We start from the raw sequence: 22,338 nt of genomic DNA, 5'->3' as shown, positions 1-22,338 counted from the left end.
CCAAATGGTATGTTTAATATCGATATAGTACACCATTCAAAATATACCATAGACGGCACAATGTGCCAGATTGTCGGCCAAAGCAACTAAGACCCCTAGTAAGTAGGCGTTTTGCCCATACAAAAGTATTTATTTAATAACTTCCACAATTTTTATCTGATCGCAACCAAATTTTCAGGAATCATAACTACTACAGTAATTATTGTATATACCAAAATTCGCAACTCTAGCTTTTAAATTGTTAATCGATTTTTTTGATTTGCGGGAGCGGAAGTGGGCGTGGCAAATATTTGAAACAAACTTGATCTGCGTGCAAACACAACAAATGCTGTCGAAAAAATTATAGCTCTATCTCTTATAGTCTCTGAGATCCAGTGTTTCATACGGTCGGACGGACAGACACACAGACGGACAGATGGACAGATATACTTTATAGGGTCGGAGATGCCTCCTTCTACCTGTTACATACATTTCCTGCCGGCACAAAGTTATAATACCCTTCTACCCTTTGGGTAGCGGGTATAAAATGTTAAAACTACCAAAGGATAATTTTACAGCAACTAGCTCAATATCAGAAGTGTGATCAATCAATTCTGAAGAATATTGAGCATCTACTGCAATTAAAACCACCACCACGACGTACCTTGCGGTCACGTCTGTATAAGGAAAATCTACTAGAAAAAATTTCCGTATCAAGAATTTCTTTCATATATACATATATATGAAATAAGTTTATTTTAATTTAATTAGTTACAGATGCCACTCAATCAATTTTGTAGGTATACTTTTATTTATAAGATTACTTTTTTTGTTTACAATGTTTAATTATTATGTAATAAAATTCACAATATATTCCTAGGATTATACATGTATATGCATTTCTTAATATTTATAATAGTTAACAATGTCATCCTTGTGTATTTTCCATATGTTCGAAATCATCAACCATGCGTAGAGAATTTCATATATATATTAGGCATACAATATGTGTTGCTAAATATGTATTTATACTTGTATGCTATGATAAGAATATATCAATAATTTGTGTATGTTCAGAATATATTTTATTGTCACGGAACTTACAATTTAAGATTTATTGTCAGGTGTTTATTGATACGTTTTGTATAAATTTTTTATGTATTTTTCATTGTCTACTAGAAGCAAATATTTTACACAATTGAGTATAATAAATAAATAAAGATTACTAGCACTTGATAATACCCATCATTGATTATTGTTTTATAATATTACACATTACCACAAATATCTTTTCGGTAATATTATTCCAATAATTGTTACGTAGTAGATAAGTTCGCAATTTTAGCCGCAATATACAGTATCTCTTTTTCTTGTTTTTGTTGTATTGAAATAGTTTAAGTTCGATATGTTAAATTGACATTTATTTCATATGTACGTTTATTAATAATATTGAATAAATATTTTAAAATAATGAATAAAACAAATATAAAACCGAACATACATAGGAAACATGGATATGGTATGTTCAACGAAAACAAGTATATGTTTTCATGTAATGTAACTACTTTACATATATGATAAAGAAAATGTAATATTTATAAAAGATGTTAAATAGTTTTAAGAGTTGTTTTGTTGGATTGTTTTCAATTATATTTGTCATTATTTTTTGTTCTTGATTGTGTATGCTATTTCGTTAATATGATTAAGTTCAGGCACAGTTAGCTTATGCTTACATACCCATATGGAAATAAATGTGTAGGTATAAGCGTGACCAGTGTCTGTACTATTTATGCAAAGTATGCAGTCAATTTTAATTAATAATAATTTTATTCTACATACTGGTAGTTTTTTCATCAATGAATTCTGAATCTTAGCTACATTACAAATCAACCACTCAATCTCTACTTAATCAAAAAACTATCTATTTACGGATCATTGTACACCACACACTACACGCTTGAAGTTTTTTATTATGGATGATTGTTTTGTATTGGAAGCCTTTGTTAACTTTTAAGCAAAATGTCTAGTATTTCAATATATAAATTATAAAGAATGTAAGTTAATACATAACAAAATAATACGTCTAAGTGTAATGTTGCAAAAACAAATCTTAATGGCATCTAAATACATATATAACCGTTTTACCTGTTAGCAGTGTTTAATCATTAAAATAAACTTATTTGAAATATTTACATATATTTGATTATATACAAATTTTAACTAGCATTGCTAAAAATAAAAAAAGATATAGGAGATAATTATTTATGAGCAGAGATCTTTTTAATTATAATAGTAAGAATCAATATAATTATTTTTTATATGGGGACGATCAATTACTTGATCGTTTTCGACGGCGGAATACAATTGAACATTAGGCTTCATAATGTTATATTCAATTGATTTTAATGGTCTTAGCTGATTCTCATTTAAATATGCTTTAAGAAATTCAAACTCCTATTCGATCCCAATTTTCTATTCTCTCGATGAAAATAGTCGTCGCCGTGAGTATTCTATAAATAAAATTGTGATTTTAATTTACGATTTACATAGATGTATGAATTTTCGAAATACGTAAATGAAAACTAATAAAAAGATGCAAATGAAATTAAAAATAATTTATTCAAGATATACCTGTTTAAAAAGAGAACGATTTCTCTCCCTGAAATGGGATTGTCGAATTGGATATGTCATTGGTATACCCATTACAGCATGGTCTGATAATAATTCACTTAAATCCACGTCTGTTACTGGAATCGAAGTGCGAGCGATCGTATTTGCCGGACTAGACTTTCTTAGAAAACTGACTTCTTTATGTGTTGGTCCAGCAGCATGAGTTCCAACTCCAAAATTACTTCCAATTCGTCGTGTTGAAGCTCTCCCACCAGCGCTGTTTCGATGCCCAGAATTTTTATTATTGGCATTTTTGACATCGAAAGATTGACCGCTTGAAATCGACAGGCGATTGGCATGTATATATTGATTACCACTATTATCTGGACTGCGATTTTCATCCATCAGCAATGAGTCAGCTAAGTTATTAAAAGATGTTTTGTACGATCCTTGAATGCTGAAATTAGTAAATTAATGAATAACTATTATATAATTTTTAATTCTGAGCCTGACTTTCCAAAAGCAATTTATTGACTATTTTTTAGGCGTTCGTTAATTCGTTGCAACGCTTCTTAGCCAAAATAAAATTATGAATAACTACATATATATACATAAAAGAAATGTCATTGGTCAGTTATAACTTTGTGCCGACAGACAATGTATGTGAGAGCTAAAAGGAGGAATGCCAAACTAATGAAAAGAAAAGAAATTCCCAAATTCCCACTTCCGCAGAACTATTTGAAATAAATAAATAAAATGATTGAATTAATGGAATGGATGAACTCTTCCAGTACAGTTTCCATTGCCATTGTTGCCCATCTACACTATTCACAGCAAATGCTTGTTTAAAATTTATCGCTCCGTTTTTAAGCTTAGCACTTGCACCAAAGAGTCTTTAATAGATTTACTATCTTGCATAAATCATAAAATTATATATGCCTGCATAACATATTCAAACACAAACGTGTATCAACAGCAAAATTAATTTGGAAGCTTAAGTATAAACAGTTTTAAGGTTTACTAACGCAAGACTAAAAGTTTTCCTTTGGTAATAGAAAAATCGATTTTGCTTTTAAAACCTGTTTGTCACTTATTACTGTCTTACTTTTGGCCATTTGCAATTTCCTTGAGTACAGCTGCTCGCGCCGCCAATTCCTCGGCACGCCGTTGCTGCGTTAATTCTTTGGCCCGCTCTGTCCAGATGAGTTCTTTGAGCTTTTGAAAGCTACCCTGAACTGCTGCTGAATTTTGGCTGCCACTTAAATTATCGCCTGAGTTATACGGTACACCCATATATCGGTTTTACTTGCTCGACGGGTTGACGATGAAGACGACGAAAGTGCAGACGATGTTTGGGATACGCCTGAGGCACTAGTGATTGGACGTGCTTCTGAACTATATAATCGAGTCTGCCCAGGATTAAAAGACTACCATCAACAATAAGACGCTGACGTTGCTCAAGTCCTCCTCCGATATGCTGAGGAATTGTGGGTTCTCGACTAACGACTCGGCCGAAAACAGGTGAGCGGGCTCGATCCCTTGATCCCATTCGAAGTCTTAAATTGACAGATTGAACAGTTTAGTCATGTTAAATACTTATTTTTTTATATTATACTTACGATCCAAAACGTCTAGAATTGGAGTATATCGGATCCCAAATATTATATGTAAACGGGTCGCGATATGTGGGTATTTCATTTGTTATTTCTGCTGCCCGAGATTGTCTCTTTGAAAATCTACATTATATTTTTGGTATATATCAAACATAGTAAACATCTTTAACTGTGTATTTCAAGAAAGAGTTAAATTAAGTATACGGGTTATGAAGGTGATCATCACAAAAGTACATTTTGTATTTCTATTATGTTATATTTGAAACTATTTTATATACAATAGACGTAATTGTAAATTACCATACAAAGATGCAATTGTACTTGATGATATATAATAAATTAATAATATGTATTTATATTTATATATATTAGTTAGTAACAAGTTTAAACATAAATCGAGTATTTTAAATACCAACTCACATCCACATGGCACGAAGTTGTTCACATGATGGCTCCTGCGAACTAAGCGAAAATGTTTTTGGTACAAATACTTCGCCAACGGAACTTCGAGCGCTGCCATCGTTTGTTACCAAGCCGTTATTGACGTTTGGGCTTTGTCCATCTCCATTGCCACTCACTAATTTATTGCTTTGCGTGTTTCTTTGCACTCCATAGTCTCCGTTACGTCCATTTAGATAGCTACCATTTCCATATGCTTGGCATATTAAGATGACTAATGTGTATATGTGAATATTTGATTTCTTAAAAGACAAAGATGTAAATATAAATAAAAATTTAAAATTGTATTTTACATACATATTCACAAAGCTTTTTTGTCCTGACTGATTTATTAATTCACTGACTGAGCTAACCACCACAGACCAAACGTTAAGAGCTATCAGGATGTAATTTTTACACAACAGGCAATAAGAGTTTGTTTTAAAATTCCAAACCTTTTTATACTAAAATAGTAACTTAATATTAAGTTATTCCATGATTTTCAAATGCTAACTCACATTACCAACCGTGCCAACTAAGCCTTTAAATCTTTTGCCAAACAGATTTATTTTGCTGATTGAATTCGAAACAAGTAGATTGCGTTTTTATGTTTGTGTCTGGGTATGTATTTTCGTATTTATTGTACAATTTGCAAAAACAAAGCAATTGTAGAAGAAGAGCACGACAAACATTTTTGTTTAAATTAACGAAATGTAATTTTAAATAATTTAAAGATAGGGCCAAAAAAATCCGTTTCGTTAGATTTTGCAAATGGATCAGTTTCACAGGTTTTTTTTTGTGCTCTTCGATTGCCATTAATGGCGCAACACAGTAGTTAACAACTAAATACATTTTAGCCGAGAGTTGCCTAATAATCTTTAATCGTTGGTTGGGTAAAATTTTACAATTTTTTATATAGAAAAAAGTAAACCAATAACAAATGCTGTCGAAAAAATTATAGCTCTATCTCTTACTGTCTCTGAGATCTAGGTGTTCATACGGACATGGCTAGATCGTCCCGGAGATGCCTTATGCCTGTTACATATATTTACTGACGGCACAGTTATAATACCCTTCTACCCTTAAGAGTAGCGGGCATTGCTATTGTAATTCAAACGATATATTCTTGATCAGCATCAATAGCCGAGACGATCTAGCCATGTGCGTCTGTCCGTATGAACACCTAGATCTCGATCTCAGAGACTGTAAGAGATAGAGTTAGAATTTCCACAGCATTTGTTATGTTTGCACGCAGATCAATTTTATTTCAAATTTTTGCCACGCCCGCTTCCGCCCCTCAAATCAAAAATCGAATAACAAGCGTTAGTTACTAGAGGTCTTAGTTGCTTAGGCTGACAATCTGGTATATTGTGCCGTCTATGGTATATTTTGAATGTGGTGCTATATCGATTTACCAAATATACCATTCGGCATATTTTTAGTATTTTACAGTATTGTCGGTATATTTTGAAAATAATACACAATATTTTGCTTTTATTCAAAATGGGTGGCGGGTGAGATTACAGTCGAGCACACTCGACTGTAGCTTTCTTACTTGTTTAAGTTATTAAGTAGGAAATTCAAATTAAAAAACATATCTAAGTTAAATAAATTTATGATGCTTATAATTTTAACGTCAAGATGTAATACAATTTTTCAAAGCACCAGTCCTTTGTTGTTCTTTTCTTTTCAATACTTCGAATTGAATTTGATTTTTTAAAATAGTTCTTGAAGTAGAATGGGGATTGATTAACGTCTCGTGTAGTAAACAGCGATAGAGAAAAAGTTGAATGAATAACAAATAACAAGTAGAGAGCAGTCTGCCAGAAATCATACGTATATAGCTGCAGGGGCTTGATGACTTAATTAATAAGAACAAATATTAAATTAGTTTGTTTTCAGATTAAACGGGTCAAAGGAAAAAGGAAGTGTGTTGTCGGGCGCTCTCAACTTAAGCTTTTCACTTGTCTTTCTTTTAATTTAAATGTTTTCTATTATTCATCAATATCCCTGTAACAAATAAAAGAATATATTTGAAAGTAATATTATTGTTAGTAAACTTACCAAATTCGAACTAATAAACATTTTAATTATTTATTCAATAAATATCCACCAATGCTTGTAATTCATGAAAAGATAAAAGTCAATTTTGGTTGTACCAATACATATAGTTGTATATTTGTTGACAATCCAGTATATATATTCTCTGCAGGGTAACAAAGTGAAATTTAAAATATATTAGTACACTTCAAAGACATTTATTACATGCATGCAGGCATTCAATAATTCTATACTTCTAAGCCTATTGAATAAATAAAAGTATTATAAAACATATCATAAATTGCTATCAACTTGTAGATGGTTGTGAGATGGCTAAGGCTAAGGCTTATACATAGATGGCGATAGAGAACGATGTCAAACATGAAAGTCAGCTGCGAATAGAAAATCTACAAAGTAGATTCATAAACACCGCACAACTCCCACCACATAGTGCCTACCACCATCATGAATGTCATCATATCCTTAATACTCATCAGCAGTGGAGGAGCCCGCGCATCGCATGATGATGATGTCTTTTGGTAAATCGGCGTATTTAAGGCACTTGGAGATGTCTCAACTGCTGTTGTAGCATCAGCCTACTTTCCTGGCTATGTACCGAGTTCACCTGTGACAATTGCGGGACTTATCGAGTACTTCGAAAGAAAGCACATGCCAATAGTATTGGATACGATATCAATACTCATCATAATAGTTATTTGCTTATCGACTTCGTATGTAATAATAACTTTAAAATATTTATGTAGGTTCTGAACTGACATTAGAAACAAAGGTCTTACTGCGAGTATAAAAGTAACCTAACTCAAAATAACAAATAAGTAGGAATTCTTAGCGGAAGAAGATATGAGATTCTATTCAGCAATCAAGCATAAAATGGCATATTCTCCAACAACATTGAATAGCGTCTTCGAGTTCTATAAGATACTCTCTTTCCAAGCAATATTTCGATCAGTGATATAACCCCGTGGAAAAAGCCTCCTATTCTACCTATATTGATAAGTATGCAAGTCAGATACGACCTCTTATCAATTATGCCATGGCTTGAGCAGTATAAAAATAGGAATGAATCCTCAATGACAAAAGGGCTCTTAGCCCAAAGCTCAATATGGGTAATTTTCCATGACGGAATATGTTCCGTGCGAGACTCTTTACATTGAAAATAACATAAGCTGAAACAATTTTAAAAATAAGAAAAGGTTATTTTTATAGCTCTAGATCAATACTTTAATTAGAGCTAAGAATGGTTTTGAATTAATTTCTGTTTTATTTTCTGTTCTGATAACTGCAAAAATTAACAAACTGGTACGCAAAACCAAAAATGAACGAATTTATATGTATGTGTAGGGGGCGTCTTCGTTCTTCTGTTATTTTCACTGCAGTGCACTGTAAAGAGTCTCGCACGGGACAAATTCCGTCATGGAATTACCCATATGTGAATGCAGTTCCTTCTAAAATCTAGTCTAATATATCACAACTAAAAAGTGTGTATCTGAGCAATAAACCTTGGAGAAATCAATGATGTTATTCCAAGCAGATGTATGCTCAATTGGGAGTTGTGTTGTCATGAATCTTGCTCGCACGTATCGACAAGCATCAGTGAGCAACAGTCTGGGGTGTCATTCATTGAACCAGTCCGTTCTATTGAATAGGCAAACACAAGACGGGTGAAATTATTAAAAACGTGAGAAGTAATGTCGACGTTTCAGATGGTATAACCAGTGACTATTATCCTTTAAAGATTAAAAATAAGTAAAAACCTACAGTCGTGGTGTTCGAATGTAAGATACTCACTACCCATTTTTTAAGTATTCTTAAGACGGCTACTTCTGGTATATTAATATACTATTATATTAACATTATGCACCAGGGCCATATCGGCTAATAATATATATGTATATATTTTACGTGGTTGAAAACGACTTCTGCCTTTTACATGCGTTTTCTGTAGGCACTAAATTAAAATTTCCTTTTCCCTACGGTGTCCTTGGACACGAAGAGTACACCTTTATAAACAGTATAGGACTATTTAAAGAGTTAAATATGTAGAATATATCTAAGCATGTCTCAGTTAATGCAGATTTGATTTGTACACATTATAGAATTTAAATGATTAATTAAAGTATTGAAAACTATTCTTTCGTATACTTGATTAAAACATAGTTCTCGCTTTCATCATCCATACTGGTTTTCAGAGCAAATTATTGTATTAATTAATTAATTAATTATTTCTTTATAATGCGTTGTTATCATAGTTGTTAATTTGTCTTGAAAAATGGCCATATGTACGATTATATGTAAATATTGGCAGAGAAGAAGAATTACAAAGAATATGTACTTGGAATACGATTACAATTAGTAAATTAAGTTCATTTTGTGCAAGTGCTGGATAAGAAAACAATTGAACATTTTGTGCACTTAGTTGATCGTGAGTTAACTTAAATGTGACTTAATTTTTAAAAATTTGAATTACTTTTCTGTTTTATCATATTTGGCATTTTGCTTTATTGGTTTTCCAAATAAATAAGTAAATTATAAGTCGAAATCGCAATAAGTTGCACTTCGCTGACAGTCGCATAGCATCGCAATTTTCTGTTGTCTTATGAGAATATATTGAGTGCGACGCATTACCGTAAGTCTCAGTCATAATTCAAGCTGTAGAGAAAATTTAATTTCACATTTACATGTTCTTACTTTTTACTCAAATCCCAACAAACTAATTAGAATAAATGATCAAATTTAATTGTAATGTGATTAAAAAAATGTTTAAAATATTGTACATTTGTATTATTCTTAATTTTAAAATTAACATCCAAATAATATAATGAATTAAATTTTAAATTTTTTAATAATATAAAGAATATTTCAAATTAATAAAATAATTTTCTACTAATAATAATAAATCTTAATTACTTAGAGCGTTGGTATATACATATGTATTTGAAACCCAGCTAAGAAGTAGCCAACTGATGGACTGACTGCCCATTCAGAAAATATTCATTCAGACATAAAAGCTTTATATAAAGCTCACTCTCATGCTGGCATATGTACATTTGGATATGTAAAACAACGACAAAGGTGCATACATATGTACATACATATGTATGTATATAGATGTTCCAAACATTCATTACCAATGTCTCTTTAAATATGAATGAACGTATACTTGTATGTATACTGTGTTCATACCTTGTAGTCCTAAGTATACTATGCATTTTATTTGTCAATGTATGTTGGCTTTCATTCATTGTCCTTCATATAATTTAATTTCACAACATACTTACATTTATAGCCACGCAATTTCTTTACAGAAATTCTACGCAAGCTTTTTTTTACAAATTCAATAATTTGTAACTACTTTGAAAACTTAATTTGCATTTTTATTATATAGCCTGCCTTATATGAGTGAACCGCTTCGACGCGTCACGAAAACTGGACTAAATGTTCCTTCCTATCATGTGAACTTCGACACAGAATCCACACAGCATCCCTGACAAAACCCACAAGTTCCCACATACTTCCAATTGCTCGGTTTGAGTTTCCGATTCGGGTCGAATTTGTTCAGTTCAGCCTACACAAATTTATGCATGCATACATACATACATATTTCAGAAAAGAACTCGCGCACGTGAATGAATATTTGACCAACAATTTTTAGCAAGGCTCTACATATTACTTATGCTAAAGTCAAACCCCCAATTATCTGCATTGTCTACCGTTAGAAATGTACAAGTTCTATATGTTATTTAAAAATATTATTAAAGTTTTTGTTCATATCGGAAATATTTATTTACGGGATAGAGATCCATTTACCAATTCTTACCAAGTAAACTTTAAGTCAATGTTTGTTATTTACACACAATTGAAAGTGCGTTAAGGTTGCTTAACTGTTACTTAGACTGTACTTAAATTTATCGATAACAATTTTTTATTAAGGCAAGCAGTTCTGAACTCATATGTATATTAATTTAAGTCTTTCAAAATTCGATCTAAAAATTTTGCATTGGAATACCCAAAATACAATTCTTTATCAAATAAATATTTTACTAAAAAAATTAAAACAAATATACCGAATATACAGAATTCATTTGATCGGGATTTTTTAGACCATTTTAATGTGTTCGATTCATTTTGCTTGTCAAATACATAAAAATGTCGGATAAACAATTGACAAATACGTGATCAATCTCTTATTAAATTAAAAATATAATAAACATTGCGCTAGTTCAATAACTAACATTCTTACAGTAATAGCAAAAGGAAAAGGCAAAATGTTCGTAATTTATTGATTTTTAGCAATTGCTGTGACTGAAAAATTGAACAGATCCTAAGTAAATGCATTATTCTGTTCAATAAATATTATACACATTTAAATTAATTTGAAATACATTAAAATACGATCATTTTGTTGTCGTTCACTCTTAAATTAATAATAAATAATAAAAACAAAAATTCTATTAATAAAAATTATGTGTGTGTATCTTGTAAATGTGTATCTTATGAGTTCATGCAACGGTTCAAATGTATTTATATTGATACACACATCTGTTAACACCTGCACATATATCTACTTATGTGTATTTAGTATATATGTATGTATGTACATATATGCGCTTAAACATCTTAGACATATGTACATATGTATATTCACATTTAACAGCTCAATGAATTTATCTGCAATAAATATTCATCTTGTGTGTTAAAAATCTTATACCTTTGCAGATAAAATTTCAAAGCCACTTTTTGCAATTTCTCAGATCTATAACTTTTCTGCAAATATGATGCCTCGAAGTATCACCGCTTACATCAACCTGAGCATAATAGTAAGCCTTGCACTTTATTCATCAGCATCTTTTAGTGGAATGGTTACTTCAAACGAAAACGAAGAGGACTTCCTAACACAAAGAGGTTAGTGTATACAAAAATACATAATAAAAGTACTATGGTACGTTTTTAAATTCTAAGTATTTCAGAATGTATCATTGTATGTAATAGGTAAATTACTGTAAAAATATATGAATTTACTTTATCACATAATATAAGTAAACATTCTATATTAATGTGATTTCTCCAAATTGATTGAATAAACCTGAATAAACCCATACGGTAAAGCGTTGAACTTACGAAACGGACTGGGAGTTTTATACCCGCTACCCATAGCGTAGAAGGGTATTATAACGTTGTGCCGGCAGGAAATGTATGTAACAGGTAGAAGGAGGCATCTCCGACCCTATAAAGTATATGTATTCTTGATCAGCATCAACAGCCGAGACGATCTAGCCATGTCCGTCTGTGTATGAACACCTAGATCTTAGAGACTATAAGAGATAGAGCTATAATCTTTTTTCGACAGCATTTGGTATGTTTGCACGCATACCAAGTTTGTTTCAAATTTTTGCCACGCCCACTTCCACCCCCGCAAATCAAAAAAATCGAATAATAGGCGTAATTTAAAATAAATAAATAAATACCGTTATATTTTGCTTTCATTCGAAATGGGTAGCGGGTATCTCACAGCGAGCACATTCGACTGTAGTTTTCTTACTGTTTATTTTTATTTTTAATGGTATATACAATAATTACTATAGTAATTCGGGTTCGAGTCCCGGTCGGGAATACAAAAATTGTTTTTGGTGTTTTTAATGGTTGATATATTTTCATTCCCTTGAAGCTTACTGATAATAATAATAATAATAATAACTAATCGCGCATTGATTTTGATGATTGATGCCTAGAGTTTAAATATTTTGAGATTATTGCCGCAATCTGTTGCTTGTATTCAAAATGTTGAGTTGAGCACACTCGACTGTAGCTTGCTAACTTGTTATTTTTTATTCTGCATATATTTAATTTTCCATGTTTTTTTGACTTGACTTTTTGACTTGGTTAATCCTGAGCTACATATGTTCATATTTTTATTTAAATTAAAGTAACTTAGAACGTGAAGTTTGGAAAATAACAAACCGCACGACCAAATAACGCTCAAAAGCATTTCAGCACAACCAAATAAAAACTCGATTTTTAAGGTAACATTTTGATTGCAGCTAATTTCTCATTTTCAACTTCTGATGCTATCAGAAAAATAACATTTTCCAGTCGCTTTTCGTTAAACAAATTTAATGTACAACCATAAGAACCCTATTCTGACAATCGGAGGTCAAATTTTGTTGAAAATCTAAGGAGAAAAAGCTTAAAATTTCGCATAACGTGAACAAAGTAATCGCGCAACAGGATATGTGTGATTTGTGAGATACATATAGTATATTATGTTAAATAAAACAAAATAAAAGCGAGTGAAAGTATCTTTATTAGAAGGGATGCCCTTGAAGAACGATTTATTTTTTCATTGAAAAGAAAAAACATTTTCTTAAAATATGTCAAATTAATACATTGAAATAAATACGCAAATATACCATAGAGTACACAGTCTTGACAAACATAGTAACTCAGATTCGACTGCAGCAGCAGCGACTGCAGCACTTGTATTATTATAACTATAAGTTATTATTAATATTGCGGTATTTTTTTTCAAAATATACCAAAAATATGAAAAACTAAAAATATTCCAAATGGTATATTTGTTATATCGATATAGTACCATATTCAAAATATACCATAGACGCCATAATATAACAGATTGTCGGGCAAAGCAACTAAAAGTAGGCGTTTTTGTCCACGCAAAAGTATTTCTTTAATAACTTCCACAATTTTTATCTGATCGCAACCAAATTTTCAGAAATCACAATTACTCGAGTGTACTCGACTGTGAGATACTCGCTACCCAATTTGATTAAAAGCAATATATTTTGCGGTATTATTCTCAAAATATACCGAATATATTGCAAATATACTGAAAATATACCAAATGGTATATGTGGTATATCGATATAGTACCGCATTCAAAATATACCATGGACGGCTTAATATACCAGATTGTCAGCCAAAGCAACTTAGACCCCTAGTAAGTAGGCGTTTTTGCCCATACAAAAGTATTTCTTTAATAACTTAGACAATTTTTATCTGCTGGCAAGTTGAAAATAATCAAACGGATGGCGATAAATTTTTTGAAGTTGGGTGAAATATGTTTTTTTAAAATAAATTTATTTAATTAAATTACTTATGTGCAAAAACTGTTTAAAAAATTGTTGAAGTCACCAGAATGAAATCCATTAAAAATGTGGCATCCCCATTTTTGTGGGAAACAGCTGATTGTCGTTCAACTGATTTTTTTAAAGAAAGTTTCAAATCTTTCAAATATATTTCATTCAGGGAAGCACTATGCAGGATAAAAATATCCTTATGTCAGTTATATCCACGCAGGGAATTGGACATACGATACACGAAAAGCTCGGTTTTGGTCCCAAAACGAAAACGAAAAGAAAAGTGAATACCGGAGCATGCCTGATAATACCATTCTACCCTATGGGTAGCGGGTACAAAAATAATTTTGTATGGCAAAACCTGCATCGTTGCTTTGGCTGATAATTTCTTATATTTTGTACTATACTTTGAATATATTGCTATATCGGTATACCATGATTACTCTTCGGTATTTTTCCGAATTTTGCAGAATATTTTTAGAATATGGTTTTATTAAAAAGGGTCGGTATGAGTGATGACGATCAATGTGTTCAATGTTTTTTTGGAGAGCAACATTTTTGACGTCAGAAAAAACAATCTACACTTGGCCTCCGCTTAATACAGGGGTTACGTTCTTAGAAATCCTCGTGCTAAGCGAAAGATGGATTCTTAAAAATAAGGTGTTACGTTCTCAGATCAGAATTGGCAGCAAACCAAATTTTGTATTGTTTAAATTTGATCTGTTTTTATTAAAGTTTCATACATTTGTTCAAAATTAACCAAAAGTTATTATGTATGTTACATGCCTTTAATAAATGCATTAATAAATGCAAGTTTGAAATTTGCATTTGGTGGCATTTATAGTTTAAGCCAGTTTGCTTCAACATGTTTTCTCATTTTGGTGGCTCCTTATCAAAAAATAGTATCAGAACGAGGTATTCAGCGTGTTAAAATGGGGATGGGGGCAAATTTTTAACCGTTATGTTAAGCGAGGTCCAAGTGTATTTCGCAAGTACCACAAATTCTAGAGTGAACGTTTTTGCCACTTTATGACCCTAAATTTGGCAAGGAAATGGTAAATTTATGGCCACACCACTTAATCATTTGCTTATTAAATAAATGCAATTATTAAAAAAAAATTACCATCATTGTCCATTTCTATGGCTACAATATCCCAAGCACATATTATTCAACTTAAATTTCATATATATGTTTCTTTTTAATTTTATACCCGCTACCCATAGGGTAGAAGGGTATTATAACTTTGTGCCGGCAGGAAATGTATGTAACAGGTAGAAGGAGGCATCTCCGACCCTATAAAGTATATATATTCTTGATCACCGTCAACAGCCGAGACGATCTAGCCATGTCCGTCTGTCCGTCTGTGTGTCTGTCCGTCTGTGTGTCTGTCCGTCTGTCCGTCTGTCCGTATGAAACACTGGATCTCAGAGACTATAAGAGATAGAGCTATAATTTTTTTTCGACAGCATTTGTTATGTTTGCACGCAGATCAAGTTTGTTTCAAATTTTTGCCACGCCCACTTCCGCCCCCGCAAATCAAAAAAATCGAATAACAAGCGTAATTGTAAAGCTAGAACTACGAATTTTGGTGTATACAATAATAACTATAGCATTTATAATTGCTGAAAATTTGGTTGCGATCAGATAAAAATTGTAGAAGTTATTAAAGAAATAGTTTTGTATGGGCAAAAACGCTTTCTATGTATGTGTTGTATGTATGCGTATACGTATATACATGCTCGCCTCTATATTTGTATATGTATGCAAGAGGCACTGCGATAGCTCTATTGGTAGAGTGCAAGCTTATTACTGCTGTGGTAGTCGGGGACTCGGGTTCGAGTCCGCTCGGGGTACAAAATTTTTTTTTAATCGTATTTACAACAATTATAAATAAAAATTGTGGATTTTGTTAAAGAAATATTTTGTATGAGCAAAACCGCCTGCTATGTATGTATTGTATGTATGCGTATACGTATATACATGCTCGTCTATATTAGCATCTGTATGCATAAGTTTTCTTAAGCAATGCGATAGCTCAGGTGGTAGAGTGCAAGCCGCGCATGTTGTGGTGCCCGGGTTCGAACCCGCTCGAAGTACAAACTTCTTTTTAACCACCCGGTCGGTGGTGCTCGAGTTCAAATCCCGATCGAGAATACATGCATATTTATTTTTAATATTTTGAGATTATTACCGCAATATATTGCTTTTATGCAAAATGGGTAGCGGGTATTTCACAGTCGAGCACATTCGACTGTAGCTTTCTTACTTGTTTTAAATTGTTCATCTTCATGCATGTCTTCACCTTTTCGATACGAGTGCGGAATAATAGGTTGTCCATCTTTTCGCATTTGGAATTGCTGAGTTGACCTTCACATACACTCCAGTATCGGAGTATCAATACGCTTAAAAATTTTTTTGTTCTGGGAACTGCGGAACAAAATGAAAAAGAAGTTTTGCAAAGTCGTTCTTTTTATATGGTGTTGCACGGCAAAACACTATTTCGCGCATCGATATATACATAAACATATGTACATAGGCCCACATATCCAGCCATCCAAATCCATAATTTTAATTTAATTTGCTTCTATTGCCTTTGATTCTGTTCTTTTTCCTACCTAAGTTTGTTTACCATCAAACTTTTATTTGCATGATGCGGCTTTGGAGTAAACGTTTGCATCAGAGAATCGAATCATTGAAGCAGATGCACTTGGTCTAAATAGGATATTAGAGTAACTAGTTAACTGTTAAATTGTTACTGATACATTTTGAAATATAAAATATATTGCAGAAAATATATTGGAGAATTCCTATCATGGATTGATTCGAGAAAATGAAACATATGTGGAAATAACACCTTTAATTAAGGTCAACGAAGAAAAAATCTGCAATTTTCGCATTCTTAAGAAGCCATATCACGAAATTCCTTTTCAAGTAAATGACATTAACAACACTATTCAAATCAAATTTAAAGTAAAACAATTTAATTAAAATTTTAGATTGAGTTGGTCAACAATTTGGGTATTCTAAAGGCACGACGAACCTTGAATTGTGAGAAACGTAAAAGTTACCATTTTGAAATTGTTGCGATTTTTGCGATGGAATGCCATCAAATTCAGCCAATGTGCATATCACTGTTATTGATATTAATGAATATGCGCCAACTTTTCTTCAACAATCATATGTAACGGAAGTCGACGAAGGACGATTGTACAATGAAATAATTCGCGTCGAAGCTACGGACAAGGACTGCACGCCTCTTTTGGCGATGTCTGCAAATATGAGATATTAAACAGTGATGAACCCTTCACCATAGATAACGAGGGTTCCATTAAAAACACTGAACCGCTTTCGCATAAAATATCCCACAATCATATTTTATCCGTGGTAGCCTTTGATTGTGCCATGAAAGAATCAATACCAATAATGGTCAGCATCAAAGTACGACGCGTTTGCGACGCTAAATTCCTTGGTATTCCGGAACGCATTGATTACACAGTAAGTGCTTATATCTAAAATCTACTTGTGTCTGTATCTTCAGTTAATACCAATACATCTAAAGACAAATTAAAAAGGATGTATATTTTTTCGTAATACAATCACTTATAAATTTAAAGAATCAAACATCGAGAGTTATTTAATTTTGTTTTGAAATTAATTGGTTAGAGAAACTTTTGATAAGAATTTAAATTTTTAGTTTATTTTAGGTTAAAGATGGGCTTAGGTCGATCGACCTCAAAAATAAAAACAGATATAGAATAAATGTGATATGTTGAATGTAAGGAAGGGACATCTTTACCAAGGCCGGTGGTCAGCGATGCAGCTTGTGCATTAAAACTGATTAAAAGCATGGTTTTCGCCTCCAAAAAATGCAAGAGATTCCCAGAAACGGCGTTTCTCTCTATTTCTTCCTCGCTTCAGAAATTCTTGAGGTGTTATCCTTAGATGCAGAGGTTCAGTACTACGCCTATTGTTCCGTCTTTTCGGTAGTAGTATTGTACTGTGACCTGTTACACTACAAGGGCGGGCTCCTCGATGGGATTCGCGTCTGCTTATTATTTTTCTTCTCTTATTTCCACTAATAATAGAAAACAAAATTTAGATTGTCTTTAGTAAATTAGGTTAGACTTTAAAACAAACAAACATATTTAATTTTCTGAGCAAAACTATTTTTAAATAAATTTAAAATCTACGTAAATATTCGAAATACTAATTTCTGATCATTTACAGTCTGGTAGCACTGAAAATTTGCAATTATTTCCTAATGCTCGATTGGATCTCTGCAATATATTATGTACTACTGAGGACCTTACTATTAATGCAACAATTGCTCTAAAGGTAAGCGTAGTTCTAAGATATTGTTGTAATGCAAATAAATGTAGCATAAATAATTTATAGACAAAACACATATCGTTTGGATGTGATCGAGATATATCCAATTGTTCAAGTAAATCCAACTTAAAGGATCTTTTACCACAAGATGCTATCTGGACTAAAGAATTGAGCTATGATGAAGGCCGTGAACCGATATTTCATTTCTCTGGATCAACAGGTGCTGTTGTGCCCAATAATTTGATTGGACATCATGACTTCTCCCTACTTCCATTCAGCATCATTACAATTTTCCGACATAGCAGTCAAAGCTCGAACAATAAACACGTAAAGGAGCACATAGTATGCAGTGCTGATGACCATAAAATGAATCGTCACCATATGGCACTATTTGTGCGTAATTGCCGTCTCATTTTGCTGCTTCGTAAAAATTTCAACGATGGAGATTTGAACATTTTCAGCCCTGCTGAATGGCGGTGGAAAATACCGCAAGTGTGCGATAATGAATGGCATCATTATGTTATCAACATTAATTATTCATCCAAAGTTGAACTATTTATTGATGGCATACGCTTTGAAAGTTCTGTAGAGGAGCAACGCCATACAAATCCAGAGGTGATCGATGATTGGCCGCTACATGCTGCACATGGAGTGAACACTACGCTCTCTGTAGGTGCTTGTTATCAAAGTTCTGAAAATCGTTTAAAACATGGTTTTAATGGAGACATCTCGGAAGTGAAGATCTCTCTAAACAGTGTACTTTCAGCCGAAGAAATTAAATGTGGCACAAGCTGTGCTGAGCATTTGCTGCCATCAACTGAACTGCAATTGGACCAGTCATTTGACTCATCTGATAGTCAAGTTCAGGTTAATGCACAAATGAATGAAATTTATATTCAAACACAGAGCAAGCAAAACATTGAGAAGTTGATGCGTAGTCTTCAATATATTAATGTAAAAAGAATCCCACAATTGGTCGACGTAATATTGAAGTTCGAACAAAAATGCAGTGTGCCAATCATAGTATAATTCGCCTCGCAACAGTTGAGACTTACATTATGGTTAACGAACCCATTATTGCTCCTGAATCAGTTTATACAGAAAATTTCTCTACTAATTTAAGTGAAAAATCTCCTCCAGTGATTTTAATGTTATTTATAAAGTCGACAAATTCGAATCTCAAGTTAAGCCAGAAAATGACGTGCCATCCAAGTTTTTGACATTAGCAAAGATAACGATTACAGGTAATTAACCAAAACATTAAAACTATAATATAACAAAGTATTCACGCACAGCGAAATTTTACCTATAAATACCCGTTTTATTGTCAATAAGCTGTTATTGTTATTGTGGCTTTCATTTAGTTATTCAACTAAAAGTCATAATAAGAATAAGCCTTCTCTATCACAATGATTATTGAAAAAAAAATTAAGTAAAATGAAAATATTCATTCAATGCTGGCATAATCTATTGATAGCTCAATAAAACAAGTTAGGTAACTAACTGTGAAAGATACACATCCTTACTGTTACAACATATAAATATAACAAAAATCTACTACAATATTACAAAAATAATATTTAGTGGGCGAACCATCAGTTTTAAAAGTTGCCATAATTTACAAAATATACTAAAATATCAATGAATACATTCCAAAAACCAATACAAAAACCAATAAAAAAAAGTACCAGAGCTATTGTCAACACAGAGAAACTAATGTGCTATTTACGATCTTTTTGTATCTTAGGCGCCCAAAATAAACTAGTCTCGTATCAGGAAATCAAAACAGGCGTACGAATTTTGGATGGTATTCACATTGGCTTCTCAATAGATGGCAAATATAATAAAAATGTAAGCCGGAAAGAGACTTTGGATTCATGCAGCGTAATTGTATTTCCGTCACTGAATCCGGATCATGAAGAGATTCAAATTGATGGCGATGAATCTTTGTCATCCACCATGGATATTCGAACAAACATCAATAAAGATGGAGTCGAAATGATTGGATCTGATTTAATTATAAATTATTTAAGCGTACTGCGGGCTTTGGTTTATAGCAATAAAAAGCCAGCTTATTATTTAAATCGTGTTTTTAAGCTATCTTGCATACAATTAAATTTACAAAATAAAAACGTCGACTATACGTTAACCTTGACCGTCCTACATCCAAAACAATCACAATCAAAGACTACAAATTTACCATCATCATCATCATCTTCGCCAATAACAAATTTAGATGGCAACAACAAATTATTAGCATCTCTTCATAATAGTCCCCAAGTGGAAGTGGAGCAGATCAAACACAAGGTAAATACATAATTTCGAAACACTTTTATTCCGCCTACATATTAATTATCTTGCAGATGGGAAGCTTTTCTCATATTCATTGTTACATACAAATATTGTTCAGGAGCCAAAATTACATGTCCATTCGTTTGTGCCCCGTGGTTAGTACTGATAAACAACAACGCAAATTAATTATTTAATGTACTTATTTTAAATTGAAGCTGAAGCATCACATCCAACCATGCTTATTATACTGATCTGTGTCTTTATCGTCGTTGTGATTTGTGGCGTTTCGATTGCACGCCTAAGAAATAACCAAAAGTATGCAGATCGTCACCAGCCTATACCAAAGGTAATTATACCAGTCATATAAGAAATTATTTAATTTGTCAATAAAAATCTGCTGCAATCGGCTCTTATTTACTTTGACTTTTATATTATACGGTATACTTTGAATGTAATAGTATACAGATATACCTAATATAGTCATCCGATAAATTAATTATATATATTTATCGAGGATGGGTAACGGTATCCACTCGGCTGTAGCTTTCTTACAAGAGAAATTCAGCTCAGTTTATGTTAAGCCATCAAAGCGACAACAAGGTAACTACGACTTAACAAAACACTCTGAAAAAATGTTTTTGAAATGGGAATTAAAATTATTGTATTCAAATCTAAATTGGGACTCAGAACTTCCCATATGCTATATGTTATATCAGTATAATTTAAGTTGTTGATATTTTATATTCATGGAACATATTATTTTATTAAAATGCTAGGTAATTCCTGTATCATGCTGCAAATTTGGTGCTATATTTAAAATTTAAATCATATACAATCAAATCGTATATTCTTCCCACATTGCGAATCAATATTAAAAGCTCTCGGTCTTTTTGTTGTGTTGTTTACAGGTTGCTGATGAAGGTTTGATCTGGGATGATTCTGCATTGACTATTACTATAAATCCAATGCAAGCAGATGTTACATCTGAAGATAGCTCGGATTCTGAGAATTCGGATTCGGATGACGAAGAAGGTATATTCGCAAGATATAAATATGTTGTTGACGTCTAAGTTATCTGTATTTTGTATATTCGACAGTTATAAAAGATGGATTCGCACACATTAATCAACTTGAATGGGACAACACCAATATGTTTTCATCAGCAAACTAATGAGTACGTGCGTGTGAGATGAAAATGCGATTATCAATAAAAAAGTTACAAATAATAATATGTAAATGTGCTTTTAAAATATAAAAAATTACACAATCTATTTATCCTAAAGTAACCCGCTAATATACTCCTCTATAGGGTGCCAGCACATCAGTGCATACATATGTAACCAAATCAACATACTAATCATGGCTGCAAAATAGAAGAAAAGTGTGGAATAAATTATTTGGAGGTATTAACATTCCAAATTATTAAAAAGTTTTAATATTCAATTAATTATAATTTATTGAAATAATTAAAATATAATTATTTCTGTAATTAAAATAATTGCATTTGATTGTATTAAAATTGTATTAAATGTAACATTTGTTGATTTTTGTGTACCAATATTTCCACAACAAAAATATATATATATATATATGTATGTATGTATAGTATGTTTCAAAATGCACAGCTTCCTTGATAATAAATGTATAGCAATTACATTGGTGGGTTCTTTAGGTGTGTATGTACTGTCATTCATATCGAATTAACTGTGCAGATAAAAATAATCTATGTAACTGTAACTAGCATATAGTACAATTACAAAACATCAATGGTCGAAAACAGTAAACTTATACATTCTAAATAAACAGTCTAAAGTAAACACATTTGGTCTGTTAAAAATTTGATGATGTTTTTTTAGTTAAATTAAAAGTGTTTTCTTATACTGTGAAAATGAATTATTTAAACGAAGTGAAGTTATTATCG

General features: G+C 32.1%; 2 protein-coding genes across 2 annotated transcripts; one reads left to right on the top strand and one right to left on the bottom strand.

Annotated features, from left to right (window-relative positions):
* Positions 1–769: 769 nt before the first annotated feature.
* Positions 770–10,204, bottom strand: LOC133846916 (uncharacterized). Its single transcript, XM_062281631.1, is given in 9 exon segments — positions 770–2,489; positions 2,611–3,046; positions 3,695–3,898; positions 3,937–4,015; positions 4,018–4,145; positions 4,209–4,325; positions 4,623–4,903; positions 6,705–6,846; positions 9,980–10,204. Coding segments are annotated over 8 exon segments (1,350 nt in total). The 5' UTR covers positions 6,726–6,846; positions 9,980–10,204; the 3' UTR covers positions 770–2,405.
* A 604-nt stretch (positions 10,205–10,808) lies between these two features.
* Positions 10,809–21,992, top strand: LOC133846914 (calsyntenin-1). The gene is given in 14 exon segments (XM_062281629.1): positions 10,809–11,026; positions 11,453–11,603; positions 16,585–16,727; positions 16,793–16,883; positions 16,886–17,050; positions 17,053–17,291; positions 18,024–18,131; positions 18,192–19,077; positions 19,080–19,264; positions 19,836–20,412; positions 20,465–20,572; positions 20,633–20,763; positions 21,326–21,449; positions 21,515–21,992. Coding segments are annotated over 13 exon segments (2,961 nt in total). The 5' UTR covers positions 10,809–11,026; positions 11,453–11,473; the 3' UTR covers positions 21,589–21,992.
* The last annotated feature ends 346 nt before the right edge of the window (positions 21,993–22,338 follow it).

The sequence above is a fragment of the Drosophila sulfurigaster genome, chromosome 4, assembly GCF_023558435.1.
Source record: "Drosophila sulfurigaster albostrigata strain 15112-1811.04 chromosome 4, ASM2355843v2, whole genome shotgun sequence".
In the NCBI taxonomy this organism is placed as follows: Eukaryota; Metazoa; Arthropoda; class Insecta; order Diptera; family Drosophilidae; genus Drosophila; species Drosophila sulfurigaster.
This window is presented reverse-complemented; position numbering and strand designations above follow the sequence as displayed.